Source organism: Xiphophorus hellerii, chromosome 4 (assembly GCF_003331165.1).
Source record: "Xiphophorus hellerii strain 12219 chromosome 4, Xiphophorus_hellerii-4.1, whole genome shotgun sequence".
Lineage (NCBI taxonomy): Eukaryota > Metazoa > Chordata > Actinopteri > Cyprinodontiformes > Poeciliidae > Xiphophorus > Xiphophorus hellerii.
The window spans coordinates 12,038,674-12,052,702 of NC_045675.1; the positions used below are offsets into that span (position 1 = coordinate 12,038,674).

The 14,029-nt window shown below is 36.4% G+C and overlaps 1 protein-coding gene across 1 annotated transcript in view; it reads right to left on the reverse strand.

The window, feature by feature from the left end:
- Positions 1 to 7,155: 7,155 nt before the first annotated feature.
- smyd3 (SET and MYND domain containing 3) overlaps positions 7,156 to 14,029 on the reverse strand; it is a 74,077-nt gene continuing 67,203 nt past the window's right edge. Inside the window, 2 exon segments of the mRNA XM_032560955.1 lie at positions 7,156 to 7,394; positions 8,068 to 8,176. Of these exon segments, the coding sequence (XP_032416846.1) occupies positions 7,290 to 7,394; positions 8,068 to 8,176 (214 nt within the window). The 3' untranslated portion in view covers positions 7,156 to 7,289.

A 14,029-nucleotide genomic window follows, 5' to 3' on the forward strand; every position in this document is an offset into this window, starting at 1 on the left:
GTTGGAGGTTTTGTGTCCCAGAGATGGTCATGATATATTATGAAAGGTACAGTTATGGAAAAAATTAATAGACCACTTAAAATGACCAGTTTCTTTGGTTTTAGTTTTTATAGGTATATGTTTGAGTAAAATGAACATTGTTCTTTTATTCTATAAACTACTGACTGTGAAATTCCAAACAAAAATTTTATTTGCAAAAAATGAGAAATGGTGAAAATAACTAAAAAGATGCAGAGCTTTCAGTCCTCCAATAATACAAAGAGAACAAGTTTATATTAATTTAGAAACAACAATACTAATGTTTTAACTCAGGAATAGTTCAGAAATCAATATTTGCTGGAAAAACCAGGAGGTTTTCAACGAGGCTCACTGCAGTGGGCTCTTAAGTTTTTCCAGAGCTGTACAAGCCTACAACAGGGATGATAAAATAGACAAAATAGATGGCATCATGAGGAAATAACATAAGAAGAAAATATTGACGAAATATCTCAACACATCTGTTTTGGAATTGGAGATTGGATAAAAATGGTCTTACAAATTAACATTAACCTCAGATATATAAACAAATTAGTTACAAAGTGCCTTAAGAACAACAAAACTTGTGTTTTTTGAAGTGGCATTCATGTCAACTTCTGACTCTGAAGTAATTTAAAAAAAACTTATTTCTGGCATTTACCATATAAAAATACTTCAACAGAAAGGGATTTAGTCTGCGGTAATGTCACTGAGGAAAAATCTGGATGTATCTTTTATACATTGTATGTATTTATGTAGTTTTAGCTGTATTTTCTGTCGAGTGTAATTTTGGTCTGTATGGCTTTTTATATTAGATAGAGCCATTGATATTTATATGGAGAAGACCTGTGATAAAAAGCCATGACTTGATATAACTTAGGCAACAAGAAGATTTTAATGACTCTGTTGTGTCAATTGTTTGGGGGATTTAACATGATGCCCTTTATTCTTTTTTTTTTTCAAAGTAGTCCAGTCCACCTGTCATGAATGAAAGTTTATTTATTTTAAACTCAAAGCGAAAACACCCTAATTAAGCTTCTTATTTATTTACACCCTCTGATCTTGGAGTTTCTATGCATTTAACAAAAATATCTGTACATACTTTGTTCAGTCCATGCCACATATAAATATATATGCTGTGTACACATGCCATATTTTTTATTTTGCATCTTCTTTTGTTGCTGCTGGTTTAGTTTTCTACATTTGTTTCTCTTTGGGGAATTTTATTGAGTTTTGGTTTTTATTAAAGCACCAACCCTCTGATTATCAGATAGATTATTATCCATCTGTAACTAAAATCAAAGTTCAAAAATGTTGCTGTTGTAAATCAAAGCAACATAAAGATAATAGAGGCATAAACTATTTCCAGCTTTCTTTCCAGAGTTTTAATTCATTTCTTCTACTGTTTAAAAATACCAGTTTGTTGTTCTGTATTTGCATATACTGTATGTAAATATTTTAAAGATAAACTGTTTTCCATAACTAATGTTGTTGATGGCAGAGAGTTATTGCTGAAGTTATTAAATATGCAACAACAAAATCTAAAATTAAGAAACTCAGAAAATATAAGGCTCACATCAACAAAGGAAGACTGTTTTTGAGATTAAACTTCTGCTTCCAGTAAAATCACTAAAAAGATCACAAATGATCACAACATTTAAAGCTAAGCTATATTTAAACTTCTATGTTTCTTTATTGTAGCAGTAGAAAGCATAGCTATGATGCGCTAACAGTGTTAGCAATGCTTACAAAAAGCTAACAGTAGCTAACTTTTTAAAATCAATTTTAATTGTAAATCAAGCTTAAGTTACCAAACATTTGGAAAAAGATTAAGTTTTATAGTTAGGCTTTGCAACAAAATAGAAATGATTATTGCAGAAAAGTCACTTTATTTTTACAGTAATTATCAGATAATTTCTGCATTGGCTTGAGCTTTCCACAAAGCAACCGTCTCTCCTGGCTTGATCAACTGTATTACATGATATCTGTGATTTTTTTGTTCTTTTATTTTTGTACTTACAGTAAGTTGTGTTAAAATCTTTTGAACCCATAAATCCTAAACTCTTCATTCTTTTTGGAGTTGCATTCATCTTTTTGGCCTTTTCTGTAGGCTACATTGGCTTATGCTTAGAAAACTGAACACATTTTTGTTAAATCTCTTGAATGAAAGCTGGAAGTCTAAACTTTTATTCAGTGTTCAATACTTGATCTCAGATTCAATGTTAATAAAGTCCAAATACAGGAGAAGCTGACTGCAAATGAGCACAGAAAGAACAAGAATATCAGGTAATAAAAACAATGATCAGAATTTTTCAAATGACAATTTGTGTAAACAGAAATACCCAAATTTTGATCAATAGCTTAGTGTAATTAGCAGAAGATAATAACTACAATCCTTTACATGTTTCACATAGCATCTTATGATGCTATGTGGGAGGTTTCCCCTCCGAGTCGCTGCCAAATCTATCTAATTTGGTAGAGCTTTATAATTCAAGCAATAACTTAACATCAGCAGAGAGTTTGGTGTTATTTAACGGTAATGTGAGTCTATGTGAAATATGTGGCGTGATTAAACCAAATTATTAACTGTTTATCTGAAGCCTTTGCTAATTATAATGTGTTATCAGAAAATCTGACACATAGCATCTTTAAATTGTTACGGAGAAATGTGATGTGCAGAGAAGAACAAAAACACACTTATGAAGATGTAAGAATTTCTATTTAAATAAGTGTTTGAAAAGTTTCTGTACCAAAATATTCTTAATAACGTCAATACATGTCTAACAAAACACCAACGTAGGGGCAAATAAGATAATAAGCCGTGAAAATACTCTGGTTGTATCTATGCTGTCTCCATAATTCACGATTGTATGGCCCACTGTAGACTTCCTGCTTCAGTGAAATAAGGTCTGACTTTTTTGATGGAAAATAAGATAGAGGGATGTAAATAAAGGAATGTGTGGAAAGAGTTTCACATCTGACTCTGTTGATTTTGCACAAAGAAAAAAGATGCATTATGTTGTTCGTTAAATCTTGATTAAATATGAAATGTTTTCACGATGACCGTGACAGATCCATGAATGGACGGACGGTCAAAGTCAATCCTTTTTCAGCTTTTCCAAACCTGTTTATGAATCTGATGTGGAAACATCAGATATTATTTTACAACAAGTAATAAAACTTACTGAAATCATAAACACAAGTATATAGAAAAATTATACCTGGCATAAAATCTGACAATCAAGAAACAGAAATGCAGATAAACTAGATTACAGGGGAAAAAAGTAGCTTTCAAATCCACCTGTTATGGCAGTAATTGGACAAACAGAGATAAATTCTGTTAGCTGGAGACAGGAACCAGCACCCCTCCCGACCCCACTATGGACAAGGGGAAAATGAATGAATGAATGAATGAATGGATGGATGGATGGATGGATGGATGGATGGATGGATGGATGGATGGATGGTAAATAAATTCTGAAGCTCAAGGTAGGAGAAAGAGTTTGAGATTGCGTTCTTGGTGGCAAACTTGTAATTACCTTTAAAATTCAAATCACTAGATAAATATTTAGTTAGTTGCTACATTAAAGATGTTAAAGCTAAAGATAAGGGAGATGTAAAAAATAGAGCTGTGAAGCTGACAGCGAGGGTAGTGATATATGATGGCAGGTTGATAATATAAAAAGTGTGTAAAAATGATGAAGTGCAGCAGGAGGAAAAGTGAAAATTAAAACTGTGGTAGAATGAAGGGGGAACATTAGCACCACTGAGCTCAGGTCGAAAACACTGAGGCAGTAAAGCAGAGATGAAACGTCAACTAATGCAGGATAAATTTAAAAGCCTCCTGGATATGGATGAGACTTGGTGACAGCAGGTTTAGATTAAGCAGTGGTAAATCTAATTCTTTGGACATTATGCAGAAAGAAAGGAAAATGGAAGAAGAAGAGGAAAAACAAACTCAGCCACTTGGCAAAATAAAGGTCAGAGGAAGAAGCAGCTTATTAGTTCACTACTCTTTAAAAAATTAAATATTAAAGGTGTGAAATTAGACCCTAATAAATGTGAGAAACAAAAAACAACAGCAACATGACGCATATAAGACACGTTACTATCCCGACCTACCCTGTGACTAACACACACACTCACCCACCCCGTCACAGAGGAAGTGCAGTCATTAGTTTGAATATGTCTGAATTTTGGATTATCTTTCTATGTGACCTCACACACCGACAGAGAAACACACAAAAACAGGGATTAACCAGCGAGGAGTGTGTGTGTAATGGATAAGCACAGAGAAGGAAGGATGTTTTGAAATTCTGGCTTTGCTAAACACACACACACACACACTCAATCGTGTTTTCATGACATGTGGGGACTTTTCATTGACTTCCATTCATTTTTTTACAGCCTAACCCTTACCCTAGCCCGACCCTTAACCCTAGCCCTAACCATAAACCTAGCCATCACATAGCTAATCTCTAACCCAAAGACAGCATTTCCCTTCATGGGGACAAAGAAAATGTCCCCACAGGGAGAAGTGGTCCCCACAACCAAACATTGTAGACAAGTAGGTCCCCACGAGGATATAAAAACCAGGTTTACACACACACATATACACACACAGGGTCACTCATCAAGATGGAATCTGCAGATTACGCAGCAGGCCGGGCCCCCAGGGGCCTCCAACCTCTGGGTTTCTCACTCACTGCCAGGGGATAAAATAACAGGCTACAGATAAAACTCAAACCACTGAGAGATCACAGCCACCAGGTCAATGTGTCAAAACAAGCTGTCAACAGCAGTTGCTTCGCACTTCAGACTCTGTGTGGTTTAGTTTTAGTTTCAGTCAAATGCAGGAGTTCAAATATTTTCGCTCCGTCTGTGTGACGCTCTCAAATTGGCGTTTAAATCTCTTGGGGAAGCGATGCTGATGTGACCCAATGGAGGGAGGTTCAAGTTGTTTTTTTAAACCTGGTTGTCTGTTGTTACCAATCCTCACTTCTTCTGTTGTCTCTGAGCTCATTTTAGCTTTATGCATATGCATATTTTACAATAACGAACAACTAATTATCTTTACGCCACCATTCTGGTGTAATTATACCACTTTTTCTTGACATTTTCATTATAAACACTAAAGCATCCTTCACAAGCTTTGTGTTGCTGTAGACTGTAGCAGGTTTTCTACCTTTTAGCAAATCTTAAGTGTTTGAAGATAATTATTAACACAATTAATTTCTCAGGGCAAGACTTGGAAATTACAACCTTATAATGTCATCAGTAACAAATGTATGTTAGAGAATATCTTTTAATAAGTGAAGCCGAAAAAAAGAAAAGAAACAAAAGTACAATCAAATCAAATCAATAAGGACCAACTACACTTCTATATAATTGTGTGGCCAGTGGCATTTTCTGATATGGGCGACATGGGCAACCACCCAGGGCTCCCTCGGTTGTCACATCAGGTTAGAGGAAATGTTCCCTCAAAATGTAGTTAAACTGTGCAGATGTCAGAGATAAGAGTCATAATGTGATTTATAAACAGTTTTTTACGTTAAAAACAGTCTGTTTCACTCCGCCGCTCTGGTTAGTGCACGTTTGTGGATTAATTTGCCCTTCTCAGTGTTTGACAGGCAGGCAGGTTTGCCCTACGCATCGTCTTGAAGGCATAGCACAAAGGTAAAGCTGTGGAACAGATTGTTTTCCCCCACACTTGCAGAAGTTTGTGAAATTATGCAATGTGTTTTATTCAGTACGATAACTAATTGCAAAAAGATAAGTGTTAAGGAAAAGTATTTTGCAAAGCATATTCACTTGTCTAAGGCTAATTATTTAAGTTAAGGTTTGCAGATTATTTTGTTCATGCCGAGTGAAAGTAAAACCAAGACTTAAGTGCTGAAGTCCTAAAACATAATTTAGTAAATTTTTAATATTGAGTAAAGTCTGAGTCTACTGTACTTTACACTATGTCAGCATAGTAGTCCAATGTCTTATATTCAATGTTTGATTGAAGCTCTTTTGGAGAGAATGTGGTACAAGAGACTAGGGCCGCCTCTGTTCGCAGGGGCGCACCTGATCTCACCCAATCACTTTTTGGCACAACACCTGCGGCTTGGCACAGGTGTTGGCACCTGCAGCGGCTTGGGTGGCAGTTCTCATGTGACAGAACTCAGCTTGAAGAGGCACAGAAATGTTTTTTAAAATTACTATATTAAAATACATGCCAATAGTTTCCTAGAAAAATGAGAGCCTTGACAGGTATGTCCATTCATGTTTATACTATGTCCATTTAGCTTCTTGGTTACCAGAATCTGGAGGAAGCATTTCTCTGTTGTTTCAAGAGCTGGCAGGTTTTCCTGTCTGGTTGCTTTCCACAGATGGTCGTCCTTAATGAAGAAATCTGGCTGCTTGTCGTCCTCTGAGGGTCAACCTGCGGGTTAACCTGGTCTGGCCACTCTGTCACCCAAACAAGTTCATCGCTGAAGTCATCTGGCTAAAGAGGGAACGTCTCCCAGGCTGGTGACTGTAAAACAGAGACAGATGGCTGCACTTCCACAGGCCGACCTCAGTCAGTGAGACATTTCTTAGCTACCGGAAGGCGTAAAACAGTTTCTTGGGAAGCAGAGTTTGCCTTTTTGCTTTGACAGAAACATTTGGCTCGGAAATCCGCCTGCTCTTTCAGAATTTGCTTTATTAGTTAGATTTTATTGTTTGGTTTTTACATTACCTTTAAAAGAACATCCAGATCTTCTTGTGTTTGCCAAGAATCCAAAGTGTTTACGACTTTTAGGACACTTTTGATGGATTCCTCTTTTATTTTATTACAATAAACTACAAGAAGAGCTTTGCTGACCACATAATGTAGGTTAAATTCAGCAGCTATCAATACCAGCCGGTCTTTATTAAAGAGATAGTAAAGACCTCAAATCGACCAACCATTAAACCGCAGTACAATGTAATGTGATTCATCCTAATCTGACACTCAAGCATGCATCTATAAAAAAATATTATAAAAATGGAAAATCTCCAGATTTCCAGGGGGTCTTTTGTGGGCTCTAGTGTCCCTCATATGAAAGTAGGCTGACAGGAAACAGGGATGGAGGGGGTGGGAGACATGCGGCAAATATTGCCGGGTCCGGGAATCGAACCCCCGACGGCCGCGTCGAGGACTCAAGGCCTCCAAATGTGGTTCGCGCTAACCACTACGCCACCACAGCAAGCCCAGAAATATAAACTTTTAAGGTAAGTTTAATGTTTATATCAGTCCATAGTCTGTCTTAATGTCTGCCAGACATTTCCAGACGACATTCCTCCATCTTCATCCTCAGGTCAGAGGTCAGTGGGTGCCCATCACCATGAGTCATCCTCATGATTATAAAAGCCTGATGGAAGAGGAAACATGCAAAAAACATTAGCAAAAAGTAGTTTATTCAAGTGTACCGTGCTTAAGTTATACTAAACATGAAACTGTGTAATGGAAGATTAATTTTTACAAACCATATTTTACATAAAAGTCTAAGACTAATATACTTAGTCTAAGACTAAGTATATAACACTAGGACTCAAATTTGTACATTAATATTAGAGTGTATACGTTGGTAAAGCCAAGCATTTTTGTCTAGTTTGCTGACATGTAGATATCTTTATCTACTTTAAATAAGACAAAACTAACTAACAAGTAACTGTTCAGTGATATTTAGGAACTTGTTTTTTTGTAAATAATCCCTTAATATTGAGGCAGATGTTTTCACTTATAACATGGAAAAGATGTCTTGTTATAAGCGAAATAATTTGTCCCAGTTTAGTTCAAAGAAGTATTAAATTAGTATACTTTCTAGTACACTACAAGTACATGGCGCAAAATATACTTGCTATGAAATGAACTTCAAATACACTATTTTTTGTTAGGAGTTATGATCTTTGTATTCAGGAAATGCAATGGTACAAAAACATCACAATTTAACAATCAAATTATGAAATAAAAACTTTAGATGTCTGTAATAAATGACACAACAATAACAAACACTGTAAAAACACAAAGCAGAATCTAAAAACCTCTTTGAAAGTGTCCAAAGCGTCCTCCAGGTGCTCCAGGTAATGCTGCAGCTTCCCCACTCTCATCAGCTGAACTCCATGAACTGGATGAGGATCAGGGTAGAACAACCTACAGAAACAACAGACAGAGGACAATTTACCTTCAGCTCAAATATTTCTGTATTTATGTAGTTTTTGTTATTCTTCTCTGAGGATTACAGGACATTCTTGAGCTTAACTGAAAGTGGAAGTCTGAATGGCTCAAAGCAACAGAAATCTCTCATCAGAGTCTGCAGACTCAGGATGGGCAGAAATTGTTTCAGGCAAAAGGTTTCCAAACGCAGCAGAGAGATCTGAAATGTGTTGTGTGCAAATAAATGTGCGTTGTATTTAAGCAGACTTAAAATCATACATTATGTGCAATAAAGTTACACTTTTAAACTTCTACAGCCTTCTGAATAAACATGTTTATCTGGTTTTTCAATTTGTCCTGTGCTCAGTTTTTGTTAACATGTCAAGTTTTCTGCAGGGCTGCATGATATCAGAAATATATTTAATTACAAAGCTCCTTCCAAACATAACAATGACATGATCGATTATAATTAACAATTTTTTCAGACATTTTTCTTTGTTTATGTGTCGACAACAGAAAGGCTCGACACTTGAAGTATATTGTGAGCAACATTTTGCATCCAAGCAATTCTGTGTGATTCCAATATTGACAAAATTAATATTGATAGATGTTAACATCAGGTTTGAACTGTATATTCATATTTTTTATTATTATTTCTATTCATGAGGACAATAAGCATCTAAAATATTAAATCTTAACCAACATTAGACTCAAAACCAAAACTCCTCTTCCTGTTTTTCTTGTCATAAAATTTTCCCCACATTATTACAGCTTCATAAATTTAATTTTCTCCCTCTATACTGTGGTCTTTAGAAAACACTTCACTAAATGAGAGATATTATTCCGACAAGACAAGTATCTTCATCCAATCAGACCTGAAGCATTGCTCTCCAGTTCTCCCAGTTCAGCCAGATTAAAAAGGCCAATTTACCCAAAGGGGAATATTGAAAAAGCTGCTTAAAAACACAGCAGCTGCGTCAGTGAGGAAGACAGCCAGCCTCAAGCACCAGTCAGAAGAACTTCATGTTTGTGCTGCAACATGAACAAACTCAAGGAACTATTTCAATGTTGGTTTTTAAAAGCTTTCCTACACCAAACTATTTTTTAAACTCCATCTTCCTGCCTTAAATGTTTTTCCCCTTTGCTTACTTGTCTATTTTTTTTGGTTTTGCTTTCAGGCTTCGGGGATTAAAGATGCTGATGTTGTTCAGCTTCTCAAACCTTTACTCTATTTAATCTTAAATTAATTACACACACTGTAAAAAATCCTTTAAGACTAAACCGTATGATGGCATTAAAATGTTCAGCAGCAAAGTGTAAATCCTTCTTCATTTATATTCTCAAATTTGAATTTCAGGCACAGCTTCTCCATCTTTCAGTCAACAGCCAGCATCATTATTGTAGGAGGATGCACGCATAAGGTCAATACGAGTCCACTTCACCCAAATTAACTCGGCTTATTTGTCAGATTGTTTCTATATGCTCTCAGTCGCATCGAATTTTAGAATAAAAAGCAATTAATATCAAGTAAAATCTAAGTTAATTAAAACAAGGCGGCCACAACCTGAATAATCTGTTACTCTGTGGCTTCTCTGATTATTTTCTAAGCTAGTTTTTGTTTTTCCCTCTCGGTACTAATTGCCCATTTGTTCACACCGTCAAGCTCAACTAAACAACCAGCCGACATGCTGCACAATTACAGAGGTGGACCCCAGTCCTGTGGTTAAAAGCGATTAGTTAAGCAGAGAATTCAGTTTCAAAACCAGCAGCATTAGTCCTCCATGAATAATAACAAGTTGCAATATTGATTTAATTATCAATCCGTTGATTCTGGCTAGCGCAAACACGCACACGAGGGCCGCATTCCAATTAGATTTCATTTTTGCATATGCAACCAAAAGGCAATTAAAATAATTTTATTAACTTGCCGTCTCCTGACTTTTCACCCAATTTTCTTTTTCTTTTCCAGTGAGAATAAACTGAAGAGAAATACGGAAAGCTGGTTAGGAAATCATAGCTCTCAGCGATAAGAGAGAGAGGAACAGAAATTAATAGTTGTGGAAAATGTAGCATTTTAAGGCGAATGCAGTGGAACTAATTAGGTTCTTGTTTAGAGCTGGAAGATTCACACCCTGCTGTTTTTATAGGAGAGCGAAACACAAATCGTCTTACTGAGGAGAATAATGAAAGAGAGTTTTCCTCAGCGTTACATCACTTCACTTCTACTTTCTTCCACAAATGAGCAAACTTGGAACAATCCTGTGTTTATTAGTATGATAAAAGATGACTTCTATGAGCTTTAAATCACATCTGACGTTTTGTCCTCGTTTTTCCACAGCCGAATTAATGTTAAAATTAGGGAAAATCCCATAAGATACAATAAACCCTAACATAAAACAGTAATACATTTCACTAGAGTCAGTGAATTGCATTTTTAACTTGGATATAAGAAGCCAAAACAGAGAGGGAAGGAAGCTCTCTTGCTCAGACATAAGACTTCATGCCAACAATTCGTTCCATCCCATCTTTCTATTTATTTGATTGTCAGGGACAATTTATACTGTAGCACTTACATACATGACTAATTTGCAATGCTTGTCCCTAGAAGGGCTAGTACATAAACAATCACTACCAATCTGGGAACAATCTGACAAACCCTTCAGCTATTTAGCAAAGATGAAAGGGCAAACATAACCCAAAAAGAATGTCTTTAACTGCAGCAATATGTGATTCTACAAAGTTTTGAGCGTTAGCAGAAAAAGGTTGCTTTTTTCCTTTTTTATCAATCTGCTCTGCTTTGTGTTAGTCTGTAACACAGGATCCACATAAAACACACTTAAGTTTGTAGGCTTACCTTGATAGAAAACTACTGGACAGATTCACAGTGCATTGCAAGAAACAAACATCCCAGAAAATCTCACTTATTACAGCCCCATTTGTTCTTAACTTTGCAAGCGAGAATTATACCTCAGTTTGCATGAAACATGATTGTTTCCACCAGGGAATGGAGGAGAAGTGAGAGCTTATATTTAAATAATTTCACAGGCAGGCTTGAAAAGACTGAAATTCTACTGAGGCTTTGGTGAATGCTAGGCTAACATTTATATTAATCCAGTTGAATGTTAATGAAAAGTTGAGTTCTTGCCCTGAAACAACTGCAGCTGGAATGCAACAATTCATGTTTACACAGAGGTGGAAGGCAAAAAACATTAAGGCACCAGATCCTACCACAGTATATTGCCTTAGCTCTATGTGAAAGCTATACTTTTATACATAAATTTTTCTTACAAATACAGGTTTATGCATTACATATGCATGATTCATGAAAGCGTGTAAGAGCATATCTATGCCAGTAAAATATGGGAAGAATAGAGACGTTCGATGAGCCTGGCTTGCACAGCCTGCAGCAGGTGTGCATTATTCGCAGGGAATAACCTCTCTATACATCACAGGCTGGGAAATAAAAAATGGGAAAGGACTTGCCATGAGAGTGAGAGAAGAAAGGAATGCAGAGTGAGAGGAAGGAGAGGAGAAAGGGAGACATGGAGAGCTCCTGCAGCTACTTTCAGCCCAGAGGAAGAGACGAGATGAACACGGAGTTTCCTCCTCCAACTCATTCTTCACAATCTCCCCACTTCTTGTTTTTCATTATTTTACATTCATTGTGGTCTCCCTTCCTTGCAAACAATATTTTCAGTGTTTTGCTGCTTATTTACGCATGCAATCAGTTTCTCTCCGCTCTGTTAACCCAGGTGAGTTTTCAGTCTTCCACTAAAGCTCCACAGGATCATGGCAGAGATTTTATTAAGGAAGTTCAAACTCTTTTTTTATTAAACTCAAAAGAGGTTGAAAAATCCCAAATCTTCCTCCACATACCTCTTTAGTTATGAACCTTTAACATTTGAAGGAAAAAACATAGTTTTTTGACATTTCCCTTAAGCTTTAAAAGCCCCTCACTGCTCAGTGGATTGGTTTGTAATTTGTACAGTAAACCTTTCAGGTAACGTCTTCTCTTGGGAATCGGTTCAGATCTTTAATATCAAGGTTATTTTGCTCTGCAGAACAAATTCAGGCTGTGCATTTAAATATCACAGATCTCTTAATAGGAAAAAGAAGCAGGTTTTTGAAACACACTGCAGCAGTTATTGTTGTGCTACACATATTACATTTTAAATAAAACTAATCTGGATTTGTATTATTTTCATGTAATGAAAATAGTTAATTGTTGAAGAAATAATCATCCTTGAAGTCTAAGATTATACAATGCAAGAACACAAAATCTTACTATTTTTGATATTTAAAGTTTCTAGTGTAAATGTCTTAGTGCACTTGAAATGAGACAAAACTAACCTCCAGGTAACTTTTCAGCAATAAATGGGAGCTTGTTTTAAGTCAATAATTACTTAATGTTGATGAAAAAGTACTAGTTACATTGTCGGATTATTTCACATTTATAAAATGGGAAAAAATGTCTTGTTTCACTGGCAAAGTATTTCACTTAGAACTAGAATGTTTTCATCAATATTAAGGACTGACAAAAGACAAGCTTATACCATGCTAAAAAAATTACTTGTAATTTTTGTCATATTTCAAGTGGAGCTAAGATATTTCCACTAGAAACTGGACAAAAAAAATGCTTGGTAAGATTTTGTGTTTTTGCCGTGTTGACAGACACACAAAAAAAGTATTTCCAAAATAACCTTTCATTAATATGCGAAAACTTGCTTCAGCATATTTATGTGCAAAAAAACTCTGGAAGTCATTAACACATCACTTGTCTTTTCCAGCAGTCCATTATACAGTGCATACAGCGGTGAAACCAGCTGACCAAACGTGCTGGAGCTCCAACTGGGTCGCAAGGGCTCGGCTTTGCTGGCGTTGCTAGGTAACGAGCTGGGCTTTGCTGAGGTTGCTAAGTGAGGGTCACCGCCTGCTGATTTGTGACTTTACATACCGGAGGTTTATGAAGTGGCTCATTTTCCAGACACCAAAAAACAGGAACTTATTGCTAAAAAACAGCTGGGTGGGTTTCTTAAAGTGCTTTGCCTGTTTTTAGAAGCAGCTAAGAACCAAATGAAAGTACAAAAACAGTGCAAATGATTAATTTCGCATAATAGGTCCCCTTTGAAGCAGAGTTAGGTTACAAGATAAAAGCTCTGTTCTCCTCCCTTATCTGATTATGCCCACATCAACTCTGGAGGAGCTGCAGACATCTCCAGCTCAGGTGGTTAAATCTGATAACAGGACAGCTGTTAGTAATACACTCCACAAATGTGGCCTTTAGGGAGGAGCAGCAAGAAGAAAGCCATGTTTTTTAAATTACCCAGATCCCCTTTCTTCTCACCACCACCACTCTTTCCTTCTGCAGCTCAGAGTCTGCTTATTTATTTATAAGCCTGTGTTGTGGTTTCTCTCCTGTGGTTCGTTGTTGCTGGTGTGAGCGAGAGCACGGCTGTGCCACTGGAGCTCTGCCCTTCACACAAGATCAATTAGTCTCACACACACAAAGGAAAGTGCATAAGAGGTGGAAGGCTGAGAGAGAACATACCGCACTGCAGAAACCAGGATGCAGAGGTGTGTGAGGGTTGTACATATCAAATCAGACAATAATTCACCTCAGGTACTTCTAGGATGTCCACATATTTAAATACCTACATGATTTTTAACTTCCAGTAAAAAGACGTTCATCAAAAAAAAAAAAAGTTAATTCAATGAAATATTTTCTGTGATATTGACATTTTTACGTTTAGAAATACATATCCCTCATCTCATTTCTCAGCTTCTACATTCTCTCCTACCTTTTTATATTTCCCACCTGTGACAGAATCCAATGATCCATGGAAGAAGGTG